Genomic DNA, 21,944 nt, shown 5'->3' on the forward strand with positions numbered 1-21,944 from the left:
ATGAGTTGTTCAAAAAGACTCCTGAGGGAGTATTGCTAAAGTGTTTAGGAGAAACGGAAGCTTACTTAGCTCTCTCGAACGTCCATAGCGGAGCATGTGGTTCCTACCAAGCAGGGCACAAAATGAAGTGGCTTTTATTTCGATACGGGATGTATTGGCCTTCCATGTTAAAAGACTGCATAGAGTTCGCCAAAGGGTGTCAAGAATGCCAAGAACATGCAGGTATTCAACATGCTCCTGCAAATGAACTAAGTTCAATAGTAAAGCCTTGGCCCTTTAGAGGATGGGCGTTAGACCTAATTGGAGAAATTCATCCCAAATCGTCTAGAGGTCAAAGGTATATTTTAGTAGGAATCGACTATTTTACAAAATGGGTCGAAGTTATACCACTTGCGAATGTTGATCAAGAAGCCGTGATCGAGTTTATTCAAAAACATATTATATACAGATTTGGGATCCCAGAAAGTATAACCACAGATCAAGGATCAGTGTTTACTGGACGAAAAATGCAAGACTTCGCTAAGGAGATAGGCTTCAAGTTGTTTACCTCTACACCTTATTATGCTCAGGCAAATGGACAAGTCGAAGCAGCGAACAAAATCGTAATTGGTCTCATAAAGAAACATGTAGGGAAAAAACCTAAAAGTTGGCACAAAACTTTGGACCAAGCACTTTGGGCTTGTCGAACATCTCCTAAAGAAGCTACGAACACTACGCCTTTTCAACTGACATTTGGGCATGATGCGGTGCTCCCAGTTGAAATATACTTGCAATCAGTCCGGATACAAAGACAAACAGAAATTCCCCCTAACATGTACTGGGAGCTGATGATGAACGAACTGGTTGACTTGGACGAAGATAGACTTCGAGCCTTGGAGATGATAAAGAGACAGAAAGAAAGGGTATCCAGAGCATACAACAAAAAGGTGAAAGGTAAAACGTTTATGAATAATGACCTAGTTTGGAAAGTTATTTTACCTATAGATCGAAAGAACCAAGCTTTGGGGAAATGGTCCCCACACTGGGAAGGCCCTTTTCGAATCTTAAAAGTATTTTCAAATAATGCTTACGAGATAGAAGAATTGGCAGAAGATCGTAGGATCTTAACGGTAAATGGGAAGTATCTAAAGAGATACAAACCAAGCATGCACGAAGTAAAGATTGCCAAAATGTAGATATTTAAGTAACACTACGTAAGCCAAAATGGTCAAATTTGCACCAAAATGGTTTTGTGACTAGGAAACACTTATAAATAAAAACACGGCAAAAGATCTTCATTAATTGGAAAGCGGAAAGTACAAACGACTTTGGTCCATATAGAACATCAAAGATTACAAAAGTGGAGCAGCAAAAAGAAAAGAAACTTAAAAAGGAACTATCCTTTAGTTCACCCTCTGGTCTAAATCTTCCAAAGATAGCGGATGAAGACCCTCTGCTTCGAACATGTTCATACGACCCGAGTCCCGCATCCTTCGCACCACACCTTTCCTGAGAAACAAGTAAGATAAAAACCTCCCAAAAGGAAGGCAGCTGACTGAACCCTCGCGAGAGGAAGTTAAAGCAACAGTTTCCACAAGCCGTCTGAAGATCAACAAAGGAAAGTTGATCTTCTCCCCTCGCAAAGCACAGGAGATGAACTCCAAGTCCTCCACCATAATTTGGTTTTCATCACAGCTTCGTGGATAGAAGTTACCCACTAGGAGTTGATGCCAAATCCTAAGGAGTTTGGCGGTGTAAGGATCATTCTCCATGAGACTCGCCAGTAGAACATAAGTGGTCATGGTGAAACTGTTGTCATCAAAGGTGGCTCCAGTGTTACTGCAGCGCAACAACTCAGAGATGGTGGAAGGTGTGATAGATATATCAGCCCCTCGAATGTTAGAAACTATTGTAGTTCTTCCTTTAGGATCAATGCGTAGGTACGCAAACATCCAGAAATCAGCAAGCATCTTAGGGTAAACATTTCCTTCTAGGATTGATAGGTAAAAACCCATCTCCTGGTTCTGGAAAAGGGCACGAAGACTGATGTGATGCCTGATGAATTCTTCTGGGCAAGGTTTGAACTCTTTTTTGATAAAAGTTCCAATGTTGGCATAGGTTAGGTTGTTGTTGAGTGCCATGCTAAGAGTTTGAAAAAGTTTGAAGTTGAAAAGTGCGCGAGAAGGAAGAAGAGAGTTCTGAAATGAAGGGGTAAAAAAGTGTGAAGTGAAGAAAGGGACACTAACCCTTTATATAGACAAGAGGAACGGTAAGGAAACGTTTTTTTGGTTTAATGGTTGATTAAACTGCATTTGGTGTTTCAGAAGGAAGTTATGGTCACCGCCGTTTCCCGCCCTTGGAAGTTGGAATGTAATCATAAAACTGATGCACGCACGTCTTAAAGAGACGTTTTAAGAAGAAATGACATCAGCAAATAATGATGATTATGGCTAAGGGAAGGGGAACGTCAAGTCTAGGGTTGCGAAGGGTAATCGAGCCACGTGAGGCATTTATTAAGTTTACTGTGGCGTAAAAAAGAAGATATCGGCAAGATTTTGAAGTATGGCCAAACATTTACCACTGGTCATTTCAGAGCAAAATGTGATCGCATAAAAAAACAAGTTTGCATATATTCTAAAAGGAAACGATTACAAAACAAAGTATTGGTGCTACAAAGAAAAAATACGAAGCTCGAAGACAATTAATTAAAATCCTTGGGAAGGCTATCTTTGATCTTTGAATATTGAGCCTCCCACGAAGACATACTAAGCTCGAGTAACGCTCGTTGTCTCTTTAATTCTTCGATCTCTGGCACCAATTTTTGCGCAGCTTCGAAGTGTTGGATACCTAGTCGTGCTACCTCAGCTATCTTCAGATCATTGGATTGGCGAATAGTTGCTTGGCGAGACTCAGCTTCTTGTATCTTCTCTTCAATATTCTTAATCTCTTGCTTCCAAGATTTTATATTTTTCTCACACTCATCATATTCCTCTTGTTTATTCAGACGCTCCATCCTAAGAGCGTCACCCTTGTTGGTTGCCTCAGTGGCAGCCTTCCATGACAAACTATGAGAGGCCATCTTTGCAGCAAGCTGTTCATTAACCTTGTTCTGTCGAAGAATGTTAGCTTGAAGCTGGTCGAGTAATGAGCCCAGAAGTACAATCACATCTGAGACCTCTTTCGGAACCAGAAGTAAATCCACTTTTTTCAAGAGTTGCTTCAAGCCATGACATTTCATGGAATCTTTGCTTAAGAATTCGACGAGGTTCGTTTCGAAGAATTTTTCCCTTATTTGATGAAGGAGGCTGGAGATGTCCTCTTTGTCTCCAGACTTGGTCTGAACAGTTGGAGAAGCTCCAGATGTGAGAATTGAAGTACTATCAATGGTCATCATGGTTTTGAGAAAGCTGAGAGGATCAGTTTGTTTAAGTTGCTCCAATTCTGAAGGAGTAGGTATGGGTGGAGTAGTTTCAGGAATAACGACAGTGTTGAAACTTTAGTTTCCACAGGGGTCGGTTTCGATTAACTTGGAGGTTTCTTCTTCGACACCTTGATCAGATACGCTGTCCTCACTCCCAATCGATGGTACCGCTGCATTATCTTCGCCTAGGAATTGACCCTCCTCACCCATACATGTATCTTTGCGAATAGGAGGAGAATCATCAGTCGAATGGCTTACTTCAACAGGAGATGCAGTATTGATAGTGGCAAGAGGAGTGACATCCTCAAGGACTGGAGAAAGTACATGAGAGATGTGCTGAGAGGCATCTGCAAAATGAGAAAATATGGGTAATTATGGTGCGAGAGTTGCAGGAGAATCATTCGATTTAAGCAAGAGACTTCTTGGCTCACCTTGAGGATTACCAAGGTCAATTGCAGCATTGAAAGAGTTGAAGTCAGAAGTAGCGGTTCCAATATCATCCTGCAATCATAAGGTGACATTAACTTAATCATTCGAAATAAAATTCATAGAAATGATTATGTTGTAAAGACCCAGATACCTTAGCTGCATTAGTGGCTGGACTTGAATTATGGCTTTCCATCACTAGAGCGTTACTAGTGGCTTTCAAAGGTGATTCTTCAGAAGGCGCTTTATCACTCGAAGAGGTAATCTTCGAAGATCCAGGTTTTTTCCCTTTGCCCACAGGAGTGGTAACCTTTTGTTTCTTTTTGGACCCTTGTCTGGTATGAGGGGGAGATTTGTCGTCCCCATCTGAAGCAGCATCTGGAGTAGCAGTTGGAAGGGTCTTTCGCTTCGAAGATGTCGGAGGCTTCGAACTCTGAAGGGAACAAAATACATTAGAATAGAAAATGAGCGTTATCCGTAAGACGTGCAAATTGGAATTTGAAGGACGTGTGTACCGTGGGTTTCGCGTCGGTTGTAACAGAGTCACTCCCACTTGGTTTCTTGCTCTTCGAGGCCTCAGAATCTTTCTGCACAGGAATGGTTTTAGCCTTTCTCTTGTGAGCAACAGCTGTAACAAAGATAGAAATTATTATCTTAGTAAGAGATAGAAAAGTCAGTCTAAAATTAACTAGACCCAAACCTTCGGGTATTGGAGTCAAGACACGAACGTGGTTGTATTCTAAACCCGTTTTTGACAGTTGAATCAAGTCGTATATTCCTAACGATTTCCAGAAGGATTCTTTCTGTTTCTCTACTTTTTCTAACCAGGCATAGTACAAATCAGGATCTTTGGCTAAAGGGAATGACCTAAACACTTTTACAGAGTTGGTCATATAGTTTAACCTAATTTTCGTTAAAGCTAAAGGGGTTGCAGTTGAAGTTTCTTCAACGTTAGCAGATTTGCCTAAGGGAGAACGACCATCTTCATTTATCTTAATTTTGCTAACTAATGGTCTAGTCTTGTAATAAGCAGGGAAAAATTTATTCAAAGATGGGATATTTTCACTTGGTAATGGACCCATAAAGGCGAGAGTTTTTCCAGAAAGTTCAAAGGGAATGATTACCTGGGAAGCGTAAATAGCGCGTATTTCTTCGGTGTTAGGGTTTGGAACGTACTCTTGTTCCCCAGAACGTGTTGTTGATTGGAGCTTCAGAGCAGGTTGAAGAACATTTGAAGATGAAGCCATAGAGAAATTTTTGGTTAAAAGAGCAAGATTCTGAAAAAGAGTGAAGATGTTTCAGTTTTTTCGGTGAAGAAGATGAAGAAATAGGAATGAAAGGCTGTATAGAAGCACAAGATCAAGTATTTAAAGGTTTAACGGAAACCCTTTTTGAATCTTTTGGGTAAAACCCAAGGAACACGTGGCGGCTGGTGATTTAATCCAACGGCGGTCGAATGAGTTAGCTTCACTCCTAGTATGTAGGAGTAATGATCAAGAAGTAAGGTTAAAACGTGGGAATGTAAGTTATGAGAAGACATCTTTGAAAATGACAAGACGTTTCGGAAACAGTGTCATCAGTGATTATGACGTTAGTCAGCAGTCTTGGAACTTTCAAGGATCATAAGAAACGAAATCTTATAATGACAAGAAACGCCTATTTCTGTTGATTCTCGAAACAGGCATTTATTGGGGGCAATTTGTTAGCTGAAGATTTCGTTTTATAGTGTTTGTCCTTCGAAGGAGTAGAAAATCGAAGGAAAGATGGTTACTGATGGCCATCCCTTAAAAAGTAAAAGAATGGCTACTGATGGTCATGCTTCGAGAATAAAGACTTCTAAGTTCGATGAAGATAGTGAATACTGAAAGACTAATGAAAGCATGTGTCTTCGGGACTTAGACAAAATTTATAGAATATATTTAAGTATTGCTACTTAGCGTGTTTTCGTAGTGTTTTTTAATACACTGCCACGCGTCGAAGACGGACTCAGGCGGGAAGATTTGAAATGCGAAGACGGTTTCGTAACTGTCCAATAACAGATGGCTTCGCTGGAAGTTCTTATGAGAAACGTGGCAGCAGATTAGTGTAGGACCGTTAAGGTCGAAACTAGTATAAATAGGAGTCTTAATGTTAGGATTCTGTGTGTTTATTTTGTACAAATCACTCACATATTTACTCAAGTATCAAGCGTTAAGAGAAAGAGTTCGCTGAGAAAATGTACGTATGACACCACCATTTTAATACATGTGTATTATATTTCGTTTTCGAATATATTTCAGAATTACTGCATTCCAGTTACTTCTTTCCATTTACATTTCTGTATCTTTATTTTAATGTCACTTACTTTTGAATTTACTTTCATGTTATTTACTTTCAAAATCTTTAACGTTTCTGCAGTTTAAGATTCTTTATGTTTTAACAGTCTTTAAGTTTCATATGTTATGTTACTTATCTTTTCGTTGAAGTCACAGTTACATATAACAAAGCGATTATCAAGATTATTTGTTCTTTAATCGAACAACGCTTATCGAAGAGGACGAATCATGAATATGATTCGAATGAACATTGATAACAATCTTTTTGACTATGTGTCCTATGATCAATCTAGTCGATACTGCGAGTAACCAAATTATATTTATTATAGTTTGGAAGAAAAGCGGTTGTTTACCGGAAATCACCGTAAACAGTGGCATTAGATTATTGTACGACCGTTAGGGTCGAATTTAGTATAAATAGGAGTCTTAATGATAGGATTTCGTGTGTTCATTTTGTACAAATTACTCACATATCGCTCAAGTATCAAGTGTTAAGAGAAAGAGTTCGCTGAGAAATGTACGTATGACACCACCAATTTGAATACATGTGTATTTACTTTTATCAAATGTCTTTTATTCTATTTACTTCTCTGTCTTTGTTCATGCTTTTACTTTCAAAGTCATTTAATTTCCATGCACTTTAATTTTCTTGCAATTTACATTCTTGCATGTTAATTCTCTTGCAATTTACAATTTCGCAATTTACATGTTTTCTCTTATTATGATTTATGTTTCGAAATTACACTAACTTATGCAATTAGCGCTGTATCGAATGATTAACCATTTGAAAACAAGTTTCTTGAAATCAAAACAAACAGGTATGAACCAAATCACATCAATAAACCTTTTGTTTGACTATATCCTAGGATCAATCTAGTCGATCCTGCGAGTAACCAAATCATATTTATTATAGTTTGGAAGACTAGCGGTTGTTTACCGGAAATCACCGTAAACAGCATGGAAGGACGAGTCTTAGACAATAGGTCTAACAACCAACGATCTAAATACTCGGAGTTGGAAGAACAAGCGGTGCTCAACCATCCTTTTTCACATTCAAGTTTATTGTGAAAATGTTTTGAAAATGACAACTCGACGTTGGATCGAGTGTTAGAAATTGCTTTTCAAAAATATTTGAAATTGTTTGATTTTAATCTTGAATTAAGATAGACATGATAGTTCGGCCAAGGTATTAAGAATACAAAAATAAAGTAAATGACAATATTAACAGAACTAAATCAATTACAATCATTAATAAGATAAAGTTAAATAATTAAACTATATTTAAACTATTATTTAAATGAACAAGTTAATAAAATAAAAATTAAAATACTAACCATGAAAGAAGAGACAAAAAAATCATTAGGTTAATATTTAAAGTGACTAGCATATATCTTTGGTTTCGCATCTCCAATTTTTTTCTATGACCGGTTTACGACGTTACTTCCACGTTTTAGATTTTTAAGTAGTTATGTATGCTATCACAATTTCAGTAATAACCTCTCACAAAGGTAGTGATTTATAATATTAAAAGCAAACAACATCATACAAAATTCTCACAAACAAATCATACAAAATTTAACATGGATTAAAGAATTAAAAGAGCAACAACGAAAACTCACCAATTGAAAAACGGCGGTGGCGATTTGGGCAAGGTTGGCCGCTATTGGTAGCTGAATCGGAGGTTGACGGTGGTTGGGGCAGTCCCGTCAGCTGTTCGGAGGAGACGGTTGCGGATTTGTCTTTTTTTTATCCAAACTCTTTAGCTTTGTTCTTCTTTTGCTTACATCTCAACTTTGAATGCTCTGTTGTTTTTCTTTGAATTCCTAAAGCTTTGTGATGTATGCTTGGGTTCGTGAAACCAAGTGTGTTAATGGTGATTGAATTGGTGTATGGTGTTGTTTTGGAATTGAATTTTACAGGTTATTAAAGATGGTGATGGTTGTATGGTTTTGTGAGCCTATGTGAAGGTGTGTGATTGTAGAAGGGTGATATTGTGTTGATGGAAGGAGTTTGTGGATAGTAGAAGTTACACAGGTTGGTTCATGTTTGGAATGGTAAAGTGGTGGTTGTATTGTGTGTTATGAAGTTTGACAGATTTGGAGATCCTTTTTTTTGGTCCCCGACTGCAGGTTTTGTAGTGAGGGAAATAGGACTTGGTGTATGAGAAGTTAGAGAAATTTCAGGGAGTGAAGAAGACCGAGCAATTGAATGAATTTAGGGATTCAAGTGGACTAGAAAGCCGTTGTATTGAGGAAATCATGGAGTGGAGTGGGGGGCTGACTAGAAAATTGTGGGATTGAGTATTAACCGGTGATATATTGAGAGATACGTGGGAAGTGTTTGATTTGCTCAATTAAGAGTTTAAAATTAATTAAAACCAATTAACTAAATAAAATTCGAACTAATTCGAACTAATTCAAACAACCAAAATAAAATCAACTGAAAATTCAATTAATTCTAGTTAATTATATTATACATTTTGATGAAAAGAACACAAATAAAATGACACAAAATGAGTAAATATCGTGCATGAAATTGCTCGAAAAATTAAAATGAATGTACTAAAATCATTAGCGCGAAATATACTTTCAGAAAACAGATAGTTTTGATCAAATTTTGTAATAAAAATGCTCGGTTAAAAAGGCCTTGACAGGTAAAAATGTTGACCGTAAAAAGAGTCGAAAAAATAAAATGAGCACGCCGGGTTAATCTACGCGACCCGTAGATTAATAAAACCGACGTCGGCAAGCCCGATTTTGAAATTTTCCATCTGCTAATTTTACGTACATTTGAGAATTAATTCAATCGGTCTGTCTATAGATCCAAAAATTTATTCTGCTTGACATTTAGGCACTATGCGAGATGAAATGCATGTTATGATATGCATATGAAGCGAACGTCGGGTAAATGAATGAACTTATATATCGAGGGATAAAATTGGGGTATGACAGTTAGGTTTTGAGTGAAATCGATTGGGTAATGTTGTATGTGTTGGGAAATGAAATTGAAATTTGGGGACTTTTCTTATTTTCATGAGATTTCAATCTAATTGCTTGTGTTTGTTCTTGTAATTGATGAAAATGATATGTTATAATGCTTCTTACCATGATTCTATGTGTGGGTTTTGAATTATAGAATGTTTGGTGGAAAGAATGTGAAAACCTAACTTTTGGGATTTTGGTGAAATTCATAAATTTGCATGATTAATGAGGTTTTGATGAATCTAGTGGTACATATGAGTTGTATATATGATATGTATGTGAATTTCGTGTGCAATTTTGAGCTGGAACATGGATTTGGGTGTTGGGATGAGAAGAGGGTTATGCTGGACTCGTGCAGAAAAATGCTTCAGACCCATGTTCGCGGCGCGGACATGTGGTGGCGGCGCGAACCGAGTCATTTTTTAGATTTTCAAGGGTGTGAGATGTACACATAAGGATGAAAAGAATATTCCCCTAAGATTATGAGCGGGAAGCCTCCTATCACAAAATTCTTCAAATCGAAGTTCTCATGCCAACAGTAACAAAAGTTCATCAAGAGGCCCAAGATGAAAAGAAAGAAAGAGGTCTAAGAAATTCGAAAATGGATCACCTACTACGAAAATGGTGTTGCGGCCCCTCCTGTGCTAGTCTCAGGGCTGGAATTTTACAAGGAAGAACTAAATAAAAAGAAAAAATTTGTATGAGAGAGAAAAATCATCAATGAATCGTTGAAATTTAAGCAGAATGCTCGGCAATAGGAAAGAAGCAGGAGAAGATTCCAATCCAAGAAATTCATACCACACAACCAACAATAAATGAGCCACTACCACGCTCATCAACTCAAGAAGAACAAAACCTCCAAAAATATTTTGAAACCTATTTTGAGTCGACCTTGATTAATATGATTTATGTGATCATCTATTGATGTAACTTTGTATAAATTGTTGTATAACCTCGCATAAATATTTTTGAAGAATTTAAAGGTAATGTTTATTAACTAATAGAATAAAGTGAAACATAAATTAAATTTAAAGATCATAAAACTATTTAAACTCAATGTGAATCTCATAAGTCTTTTAGGGTGGTTCAACGGAGGGGAGGGGGGGGGGGGGGTAGGAGGGAATTTAATAGAGGGGAGGGGAATGGAGGGGAGGGGAGGGAATTTAATTAAATATATGTTTGGTTCAAAGAAGGGGAAGGGAGGGGAGGGGAGAGGATTTTAAAATTAAGTTACCTTTTTATCCTTACAAATATTGTCATTTGTACTTAGTAAAAATAATTCTAAATAAAAATAGTTTTGGGTAAATTTCACCAAATAAAAACTTGATAATTCATAAACCCCTCAAATGTAAACAAAATATCTAGAAACATATTAAATTTAAACAAATTATTCATAAACATATTAAATTTAAATAAAATATTCATAAAAACTGTAAAGCTATTAGAATATGATCAATCAGATGAGCCAAAGACCATTTGCATTATCACTGCTTTGTGTGGTTCAAGTGGACACTGGAGAATCATCCTAAGTTTGTCAGCATCTTTCATGACAGTGCAATATATCTGAGGCAATAAATTTGCATCACATCCACACTCCCTTATTAAATTTCAAGTTTCTTCCCCTGAAATTGGAGACAAATCATGTTTCTGACGCTCTCTCATTATTTCATTTCCTTCTCGTATTGCAGCATTTCCTTATGTTAGTGCATTTTCAACCAAGACAATTGATTCTTGAAGTTCAGTAATATCGTTGTTTGTATCTTTGTTTTTAACTACTTTCATTTTCTTCCTTTTACTACCACTAAAAGGATCTGGTGATTGTGTTTCAGGTACAGAAAAATCATAAGTAGCATCAAAGTTTTCCAAATTCACCTCATTTCGGGCAACATGGCCATCAATATCTTGAATAGTTTCAACAAAGTCTTCATTGGTGACCGATGACTTTTGTTTTCTTGTCTCTTTTAAAGTTCCAGATTCCTCTTCATCAGCCCGGTTAGGTCAGTATCAACATCTTCTCATAATTTGGAAGTGGTACATTTCTCCGATTTGATACTTTTGGTTTTGACTGAAAAAATTATGATAAATAAAAGATCTAAGATTAATAAAAGTTATGCAATTATTTAATAATAAAAAAATTTAAAATACAAAAAGTTCATCAAAAGTTACCTCAATTAGAGCATCCCAAACTTCTGACTCGACATCCCATAATTGTGTGGTTGAATTCCAAGAAAAACCGCTCATACCACCTTTAAGAATGTCATAATATTCGGTGAATTTTTTTTTCAAAGTTTTCCAACGATTTTTTATCTTCACCTTGTCAACTTTGTTTTCAAACAACGCACGGAGTTCAGCTGCAATATTTTCATATGCTAATGTAGTGAATGTACTATTGACTTTGTTCCCCTTTTCATATTGATGCATAAAAACATCAACAAGAGCATCATCCATGACTCTATTCCAAGTCAAAGTTCCAGAATTACCATTATTAATTGGTAATTGCTTGTTCGATGCCATAAACTATGAAAACGAGAAATTATTATAACACAACAAAGTTAATAAATATAATTAACAAAAAGTTGCAATATCATACTAAATACCATAATAAATTTGGTACTACTTCATCAAGGAACAACAAACATAAAAATAATAATATAAAATACAAGTCAGATTCTTTAAGCTAAGTTATTATTTTGATGATTTAACCACATTTGATGTGCTACATTATCTTTTATAACCCCACCCATAGCAAGTTCATCTCTATCACTTCTTGAACCTTAATGATTGTCATGAGATACATTTTGATTTGCAAGTTTAGCATCTACTTCTGCTATAAGGTCTTCATCCGGGTCTACACTCATTAAATAATTGTGAAGAATGTAACATGCAAAGATGATTAATTTTTTTAGCTTTGACTCCATAATTTGGCTCTGTTGAATTAGATAAAATTTAAAATCTTTTTTTCAATACACCAAAAGCTCTTTCAATTGCATTGCATAAAGACGAATGTCGAAGATTAAACAACTCTTTAAAATTTTGTGGTGGATTTTTAACGAATATTCCCTCTCTTCCCCTCTCCTCTCCTCCATCTACCCCCAACCAAACAGACCCTTAAAAACAATGTTCACTTATTTGTTTTCCTATAAGCGAGTGTTCACAAGTGAAAAAATAATGCAAATACTCTTATCACATACATTCTTCTTTTTATATAATTGAATATTTTTACGTGTAGAGATTAGTCTCTAAAATAAATTAAAAAAATCATAATTATAACGTTTATCATTTATTTCACTCTTTTTAATTCCATTCATAATGTATATGGAAATCTTTGAACATGAAAAAATTTGCGTGGCCTCAGCCGTAGGCTAGAATAAAAAATTGTGGATTTTGTTTATGCCCTAAAACATGCATGTTAAAGAAACTTATAAATAAAATATTTATAAATAATAAAATATTACTTATAAATTTTTAATAAAATTAAGAGTGAAGACCCATTTTAGTCATTCACAAAAATTACACAACCCAAATTAGTCATTCACAAAAATTACACAACCTAAATTAGTCTTTCTCAATAAAATAAATCTGATTTAATGCCTTACAAAATTTAACCAATATCTTTTTCAAATTTAATTTTTAAATTTTAAACTGTGACTGAACTGTCACATTAGATTTTATTATTATAAATTAATAATATAAAATATAAATTAATAATATAAAATGAATTCGGATCTTTTAAACCACATCTTACGTCTTTATCACTAGATCAATGTACATTTATGATAAGTAATTCTCATGATTTCTAATAAAAAATACAAAATTTGTACCAACTTCAAATTAAATGACAGTCAATTTTCTTCAATAGAAATTGATTTATCTAATGATAAATGATAGTCACTTTACTAATAATAGAAATTGATATAGGTAAAAATTTCTCTACAAATTTATTAATATTAGTAAAAATCATGAGAATTACTTGTTAAGAATTTACATTGGCCTAGTGATAAAAACATAAAGATATTTTTTAAATGATCCGATTAAATTTTGTAAAGAACCAAAATAGATCTTCACTCTAAAATTAATGGATAATTTTTAAAACAAAGTCTCTACAAAACTGGTCTTTCAATTAAAAAAACCAATTGAAAAAAACTAATAATATTTTAAAAAATCATTTCTAAAAATACAAAAAAAAACTATTTTTTAAAATTAAAACGAAAAGACCAGAAACCCTTAATGAGTTGACTCATTTTCCTCTGCCTAATTAATTTATTTCCTGGAGGAAAATGCAACATTAATCTTGTTCTAGAAATTTGCGGACTAGAAATTTTGGGAAAACATCAGCCACAAAAACAAACTTTTTAAAATCCAACAATGCCACAAAGAAAATACAATCAATAAATCTGCATTAGGAGTTGTTCTCTACATCATATCAAGAAAGATCATGTGCTACTGCTAGACTTCTGCAAATTAGCTTGTACAAAAAAGCAAACAACATTTTCAAGAACTATCCCAATAACCCATATTTCTGCATTTGCTATAAACATTGTTTACCATGTTCTGATATTAGTCTACCAACAGAAAAACATAGCAACAGAGCCAATGCCACTTTCAGAGAGATTTGTTATACTTATATGTTATACTTCCAATGTCACCTTTTTAGTGAAGCCAGCATTTTCGTCGGAAAGCACACTACATAACAATGCGAAAAATGTTATAAGTTCATCCCAAATAATGAAGTGAAGACTTCAAAAATAACTAACCTTAAGGAGAGGAGATAGAACTCAATCAAATTTAAGTTGGCAGTTGGCAGAGCCCTTTGGTATATCTGAAAATTCTTTCAGAATTAGATACTTCTCCCACTTATCCTTTTGGTTTAACAATAAATCCGAAATAAGCATCGTCTTCAAAACAAGTCCATTTCGTAAAGCATAGCTAGCAAATCTCATCTCACTCGAATATCCCTTTAAGTGAATAAAGATCAAGTGGGACACAAGACAATTAGGAACACTTTCAGGATCCTCCTCAAAGCCATATAAATGCGGAAATAGCATACGCTGTAGGAAACAAGAGATATTTCAACTAGAAAGCAAATACATATAACTAACACATATAAACGCCAAACCCAGAGCTTCAATTAAACTTACCTTGTCCTTCTGAACTATGAGAGCTTGAAGTATAGAACAACTCTGAAGCAAGTTCATTAGAAAACCGAAGCTAAAGGAAGGTAGAATGAGCTCTAGTCGAAGCAGATAGTGAAATTCTGGGAGAATTTTAGGAGGGACAGAAAATAGCCACTGCTAGTACGCAGACAAACAACAAGTGGTTAATGCTACAATATTAGTATAAAACTAAATATAATACAAAAATGAAAGCTTGGCTCACCTTAGTTGTTGATAAACACAGCACTAGTTGTTTAATTCCAGAGAGCTCTCGAAGGAGATTGAGTAAAGGATCAATAGAATTATTTTTAGGATTTGAAAATACATCAAGAAATGCTTCATCTACTTTACCCAAGTTGCCAATTCCTTCTCCTAATTTGACACGGGTGAGGCTGAGGTAGCGAAGTCTTGGCGTGTCTATTTCAAGGCAAACCCCAGCATCACCCTCAACGGTGAATATCAACCTCTTTAAGGAAGATGGCACGTGAAGATCGGCCAAATACATAGGAGCAATGGAAAGTTCAAGCATCTCAAGGTTGGGGCACCCAGAGAGTAGAACATCCAACAAATTCACTTTGACATTACGAATGTCTAGTTGCAGCTTCTTCAATGATGGTAAGCAAATCCCCGAAGTTGGCGATAGCAACTCAATATCACCACAGAGACTGAGATACATAAGCACATAACATCAGATTCAACCATCTACGTTAGCAATTTGAAAAGAAAAGAAAAAATAATAAAGAATGATTGGCTTGCCTGAGGGAGGAGAGGTTAGGGCAACTAAATAAGCAGGAGAGAAGTACGGAGTCATAATATTTGTCCATGCAAAAGAGGGCAAGATGCAGTTCCTGGAGGTGGGGTCCAGCGGCGGTGCGTATCCACGAGTCAAGGCAGTTGGAGAAGAAATCATCGAGTTGGCGCTGACCGCAAGAGAGGCTCATCTTTCGAATGTCGGGTGACCTACGGATAGAGAGCACGGAGTTCACAAAAAATGCAAACTTATGGAACTCGTTGCCTTTGTCGATGGTACGCTGGTTGTATTTGAGGTGGAAATCGAAGACCTGAAGATGCTCCCAGAGGTAGCGCCATCTGCGAGAGACGAGACTCATTGTATTCACGCATGTTTTGGTTGGAAGGAAGGATAGTATGTTGCGCAACACTGAGTCCGGTAGAGTGCTTATCCTATCGATTTCTTCCATTGAAGCAATGTGGGGAGATTGGAAGAGGAACGGGGGATTTAGGATTAGGTAATGAGTTAAGAGAGAGGAGCATATGCCCGGCCAAACATAATGTAGATTTTAATGTTAAATTAAAGAATTTATTTGAAATGCAGTGGGAAGAAGTTTTACACTCTTACTCTAACTTAATGACAATTATTGATAAGTTAATAATATTTCATTTTTATTTTAATTTTTTTTAAATAATACAATTGAATAGTCATGATACATTTGTAAATTTCTTTACGCTAGATGCATAGCAATTAAACTTTAAATTAAAAATGGTTCTGGTAATAACAATCTAGAAGACATATGAAATCTTTTAATTATCCATCTAATCACCATTTTGAGACTGATAAAGGGGAACATAAAAGTAATTGCATCCCCCTCAATATTTAAATTAACAAATAAATATTATAATTATTTAGTAACCTTTCATTAATCCTAAACGTAAATATTTTGTCAATAACTCTATGTTCCCGTTAATATTATAATTATTTAGTAACCTTTCATTAATCCTAAACGTAAATATTATAATTATTTAGTAACCTTTCATTAATCCTAAACGTAAATATTATAATTATCAGTAACTTTGTGTTCTCTTTAATATTCAATATTTTGTCAATAACTCTATGTTCCCGTTAATATATTTATTATCTTGATCAGTAACTTCGTGTTCCCGTTAATATTCAAAATTTGTTCCCGTTAATAATCAATATTTCATTCAGTAACTTCATGTTCCCGTTAATATTCAATATTTTGATCAGTAATTCATGTTCTCATTAATAATCAGTATTTTATTCGGTAACTTCATGTTCCCGTTAATATTTATTATTTTGATCACTAACTCCTTGTTCCCGTCAATATTCATTATTTTGATCAGTAATTGCGTATTGTTGTTAATATTCTAAATTTGTTCCCGTTAATATTCAATATTTTGATCAGTAATTTCATGTTCCCATTAATATTTATCATTTCAATATTTTGTCAATAACTTCGTATTCTCGTTAATATTTCAAATTTGTTCTCGTTAATGTTCAAAAAATTTATCAGTAACTTAATATTTCTGTTAATATTTAAAAAAATTATCAGTAACTTCGTGTTCTCTTTAATATTCAATATTTTATCGATAACTCTGTGTTTCCGCTAATAATTATTATCTAATAAAATATAGACAATAAGAGTTATGTGATGCATGTTAAAAATAAAAAAGTTATTTAACGTTATTAAATAAATTATTAATTTTAATATTTTTATTAAAAAAAACTATTATTTTAAAATAAAAATTACTTTAAATACATCAATTAATTTATTTTACATAATTTAAAAAAAGTAAGTATCAATAAATAAATTTATTATATTTATATTATTTATTGATATTTTAAAACATAAATAGTTTGTTAAAATGTATCTATTAAAATTTTTATATTTTAAGAATAAATTAATAATATTAAGAATGTAAAGTTGAGAATTTGTTTGTACTCTTATGTCATAAAGTAACATCAGTTATATTTAAATTAATTTTTTAATCAATGTTCCAAATTACACTATTGTAATGTTATTTCATGGTTCAACCATTCCATCGCATAAAATATAAGACCCATATGCGATCAAATCAATCCAATATAAATTTAACCCAATCGTCAACTTGATTATTTTTAATCAATTTCAATATAATATTTTTTTTATTTTATAAATATACTATAAATTATTCTGTTACAAAAATTATAAAATTTCCTATTCAATTTTTTATTATTATTTAGATTGACCATTCAAGAACCATTTAAATATATTTAAATTAAATATTGTAATTATTTGATGATTCATAATTAACAATGATGTAAAAATCTTTACAATGAATGTTTACATAAAATGTTTCCAAAATTAAAATCTCTTAAAAATATATAAAGTTATCTTAATATTTCATTATTTTGTTCTAATTTTTTTTAAACTTAAAATATTATTTAAATTTAATGTTATTTGAATTTTTTTTATAAAAGATTATTTTTAAATATATCGTTTTAGAAAAATAATGTGATTTTTATTATATGAAAATTTTTAATAATAAATATTTAAATAATTATATCTTATTATTCATTTAATTTATAAAAATTAATTAAAAATGCAAGTTGGAAAATAATGTCAAATAGAATCAAACTCATGCAACTAAAAAATGCAAGTTCTACCATGATCTACAAAAAAATGCAACTAATTCTCTATTGGTAATAATATTATAAAATAAATTATTACTTTTAATATTTTTATTAAAAAAACTATTATTTTAAAATAAAGATTACTTTAAATACATCAATTAATTTATTTTACATAATTGAAAAAAGTAAGTATCAATAAATAAATTTATTATATTTATATTATTTATTGATATTTTAAAATATAAATAGTTTATTAAAATGTATCTATTAAATTTTTTATATTTTAAGAATAAATTAATAATATTAAGAATCTAAAGTTGAGAATTTATTTCTATTGTTATGTCATAAAGTAACATAAGTTATATTTAAATTAATTTTTTAATCAATGTTCCTAATTACACTGTTGTAATGTTATTTCATGGTTCAACCATTCTATCGCATAAAATATAAGACCCAAATGCGATCAAATCAATCCAATATAAATTTAATTCAATAGTCAATTATTTTAAATCAATTTCAATATAATATTTTTTATTTTATAAATATACTATAAATTATTCTGTTACAAAAATTATAAAGTTTTCTATTCAATTTTTTATTATTATTTAAATTGACCATTCAAGAACCATTTAAATATATTTAAATTAAATATTATAATTATTTGATGATTCATAATTAACAATGATGTAAAAATCTTTACATTGAATGTTTACATAAACTGTTTCCAAAATTAAAATTTCCTAAAAATATATAAAATTATCTTAATTTAATAATTATTAAAATAATAAGAGCCCATAAATCACTTGCCTTTTAGATGAATCAAAATTGATCATATCACAATTTTGATCTTCACCTCACCTGTAACATTTTCAATACAACCAATGCTTAATAGTCAAATCTTATTCCTATGTCATACTCACGTAGACTGTAGAAATGTTATAAAGCTACTTCTTGCAAAAAGTCTACAACAGATTTCCTAGCAGGACATATAAAAGCTCTCTGGTCCTCAATTCCAACAGCCTAAGCATTATTAAGCCACAGAAATCAACTAATGTGTTAACAGACATTCTATTCATAAACGAAAAACAGGAAAAAAGAAATAGATTTTGCACTCTTTCTCAAGATTTCAAAATACAATTCCTGCTATTCAAATATGCCACTGAGAACGCACGACCTTCCAGATGGAGTCGAAGATCTTGAAGTAACTGGAGATGGACCTCGTGACGATGAAATTCTCTTACTGCTATTAGTGGAAGAACCTAGTCCGGTCATTGCTGCATGATTGTTAGAAACTACATTGCTTCTTGAAGTAGGTTCTATTAGGATATTTGATACCTGCAACACATGATACATCATAATGTGTTGAAAACCAAATCAACCAAAAATCACATAAAATGAGATGGAGCGTGTATAGTTCTAAGTTCTTACCCTTACCCTTGGTTTTAAAGCAGTTGGAAAAGAATTACATGTCTCCGTTTCACTCTTTACTGAAATTTTTTATTCCTTGTCCCACATAATGAAAGTGTCCACCAAGTCTGAAAGTGTCCACCATAGCTGAAAACATGCAAACCAAAACACTCAAGCAATAGAAAAGAGACATCAATAAACAAAAACGGGAACAAAATTGCATCAGTAGAGAAAGAAGCAATCGCAACAGCATCAGTAGCACAACTTATAAAAAATTCAAAAAGGGCGGCAAATCTGCTGCCACTGGCTGTTTGATACAAAAGATAAACTTCCTTAAAACTACTCCTGTGAACAGGCATCATAATATCCTTTAAAGCAATAACATTCTTATGATGAAGATATCGAAGCAATTTAAGCTCCCGCAAAGTTCTAAGTGCATCAACACGATTCTCAAACGCGTTCTGTATCTCCTTTACTGTTAGTTTGTTGTACTATCATATGCAAATCTGGCACATGCGGCAGGTAATCAGGAACCAACTCACTTATATATTTGAGTATTGGTAAATGAATGAGTATGTTAAACTCATCAATTACTGTAACTGTTGTTAAAATCTGGAACCAATGGATTGATGTTTAAAAATCCTGAAAACAATTGAAAACAAAAAAACGTACTACTGTTAGATTTGAATCACAGCCCCATGATTGACATTTGAAAAGCCTGAAAATTAAGACAGATCTGCTTGAGAATATCATTTGGAATTGAAGTTGAATTAGCAACAAAAACATCCTCATCTGGAATTATAGTGTGACCATCAGAAGCATTTGGCAATACTGATGATTTAGGGAACTCATTCACCTTAAGTAAAGAATTTTAGTAAAGAATGTGTATACCTTAAGTATTTATATTTACCTTTGAGAACCCTTATAATTGAAAACTGGGAGATTAGAAATCAAAATGAGCCTTGATGTGGATTGATCCATGAAAGAAAAGAAACAATAAACAACAAAAACTTTAACCAAAAGAGCTTACATCAAGTATAAAAGAAGAGCCATAATTGGAGGAACTGCACATCCAAGTCCTTCGGGTGTTGCACATGGAATAATAATGATTCCCTTCCGCTCTTATCCTGTTTGGAAGCTCAACTGGAGTCGCCATTTCCTACCAATCATCAACGACAACAACATCATCAACAAATAACAATCGTGATTATAAACAATTCAATACAGAGTGAAAAGAATTAGTTTGGTAAATAGTTAATATCAATTATTATTACTAAAAACCCAAATCCTTCTAGAGTTGCAACACAGAGCACAGCTTGAATGAAAATTAAACAGAAGCTAAACCAAAAACTAATATCAAATTAGTATTACACACATATCTATTACCTGTTGAATTCTGTCAGCAACATCTTCTTGAAGACACTTTTTCCCATTTTGATCGGTAACATGAAAAACTGAAAATCATCAACAGAAAAAAAAAACACATTTTTAATAAAAAAATCAATGGTGATTAACCAATTAATTGATGAGAAATCAAGAATTATTGTAAAGATTATATTATACCATCTATAAACCATTCTCCATCAGATGAAATATACGCTCTTCTAACAATGAGATTCTTATCAGTAAGAACTTGAACAACTTCCAACAAACTTCCACGCTTATTAGTACTATCAACCTACCACACAATTCACATCAAAATAATCGGGAAACCAAAATGACCCTTCTGAAATTAACAAAGATTAAGACCTTATAATGTTTAAATTTCAAACCTTTATCAAATTGGTTGTTCTACTGGAAGAATTATCCACAGTTACTCTGCAAAAAAAAAAAAAGGGATAGCACCATAACAAAAACACAAACACAATCAAATAAGAAAAACAATAAATCAACGAACCAATTCATACCTAAATTAATCTCACCTTCAAAATTCCAACATTGTTTCCCTCTATTTTCCCATTCAAGCAAAACCGATCAGCAATCAGTGTGCGAATGGAAGCTTGTTGACGGATCCGCAAATTGTTGTTCGTGAATCTGATGTCGCAACCGTGCTCCATGGTTTGTTTTTCACCTTATGCAATTGAATGGAATATGGAGAGAAAAGATTCGAGTGAGAAACAGAAACAGAAACAAATTATGGATTAGGGTTTATGAAGTGATGCGATTGATAATGGGAAAAGGGAGAGAATAGCATTTGAAAGAGAAATGGTTTTTGCGAAAACGCTGTAGAAGAAGAAGATTGGAAGTCGTTGCTGAATGATAAATCAGTTTCGTAACCGTGGAGACAATGAGGGGACGTAACCGCTGGAAGTTTAACGTGAAAGAATTGAAGAATAAATTGAAGAAAGAATTGAAGAATAAAATTGAGAAAAGTGACGTGGAAAATTGAGAGAAGAGTTGCTGATGTGGATAGCTTAAGAAAGTCCCAAATGGTAGACTTTTCTTATATGATAAATGTTATTCTTTTTGTATTTTATATACATATTTAACCATCACTATATTATATTAATTTATTATTTATAATGACATTCTATGAATCGTGCGAAAGCACGGGTAAATGATTTTTTAATTATTTTTTATATTTCTAATAAAATATACATTTTTCGACGGGGCAAAGCTACTTAATGTGTATATATTTTATTTACATTTTTAACCATCATTATATTATATTTATTTACTACTGATAGATAAATACTTAATTATTGGTATGAGTAACAATAAACAAAATTTGGACAAAAAAGTTTGGTACCTGTTATCAAATCAAATAAATATAACCACATATATTATATTTATTTATTATTCATAATATTGTGCAATCCGTGCGAACGCACGGGTAGATGACTACTCACGATATATTTATAACTATATTGTATGATGTGTGCGAATACACGG

General features: G+C 33.0%; 1 protein-coding gene and 1 long non-coding RNA gene across 2 annotated transcripts; both read right to left on the minus strand.

Moving 5' to 3' along the window:
* Window positions 1-13,202: 13,202 nt before the first annotated feature.
* Window positions 13,203-15,797, minus strand: LOC131617126 (F-box/LRR-repeat protein 13-like). The gene is made up of 5 exons (XM_058888491.1): window positions 15,032-15,797; window positions 14,499-14,940; window positions 14,261-14,410; window positions 13,877-14,170; window positions 13,203-13,805 (listed from the first exon to the last, which is right to left on the minus strand). Exons 1-4 carry the CDS (start codon window positions 15,472-15,474, stop codon window positions 13,898-13,900), a joined length of 1,308 nt encoding a protein of 435 aa, XP_058744474.1. The 5' UTR covers window positions 15,475-15,797; the 3' UTR covers window positions 13,203-13,805; window positions 13,877-13,897.
* A 4,183-nt stretch (window positions 15,798-19,980) lies between these two features.
* On the minus strand, window positions 19,981-21,193 carry LOC131617128 (uncharacterized). The gene is made up of 5 exons (XR_009288439.1): window positions 20,975-21,193; window positions 20,825-20,870; window positions 20,616-20,730; window positions 20,439-20,506; window positions 19,981-20,211 (listed from the first exon to the last, which is right to left on the minus strand). It is a non-coding gene; the product is annotated as an uncharacterized LOC131617128 (long non-coding RNA).
* Between the last annotated feature and the right edge of the window lie 751 nt (window positions 21,194-21,944).

Source organism: Vicia villosa, linkage group LG7, assembly GCF_029867415.1.
Source record: "Vicia villosa cultivar HV-30 ecotype Madison, WI linkage group LG7, Vvil1.0, whole genome shotgun sequence".
Lineage (NCBI taxonomy): Eukaryota > Viridiplantae > Streptophyta > Magnoliopsida > Fabales > Fabaceae > Vicia > Vicia villosa.

What these genes read in the sequence shown, in the direction of transcription:
- LOC131617126 (XM_058888491.1), bottom strand. Translation starts at nt 15,474, where the DNA reads ATGGAAGAAATCGATAGGATAAGCACTCTACCGGACTCAGTGTTGCGC. An exon ending in TGTGTTTATCAACAACTAAG is followed by an intron (nt 14,411 to 14,498) that starts GTGAGCCAAGCT and finishes GCGTACTAGCAG; the next exon opens with TGGCTATTTTCTGTCCCTCC. An exon ending in TCATAGTTCAGAAGGACAAG is followed by an intron (nt 14,171 to 14,260) that starts GTAAGTTTAATT and finishes TGTTTCCTACAG; the next exon opens with CGTATGCTATTTCCGCATTT.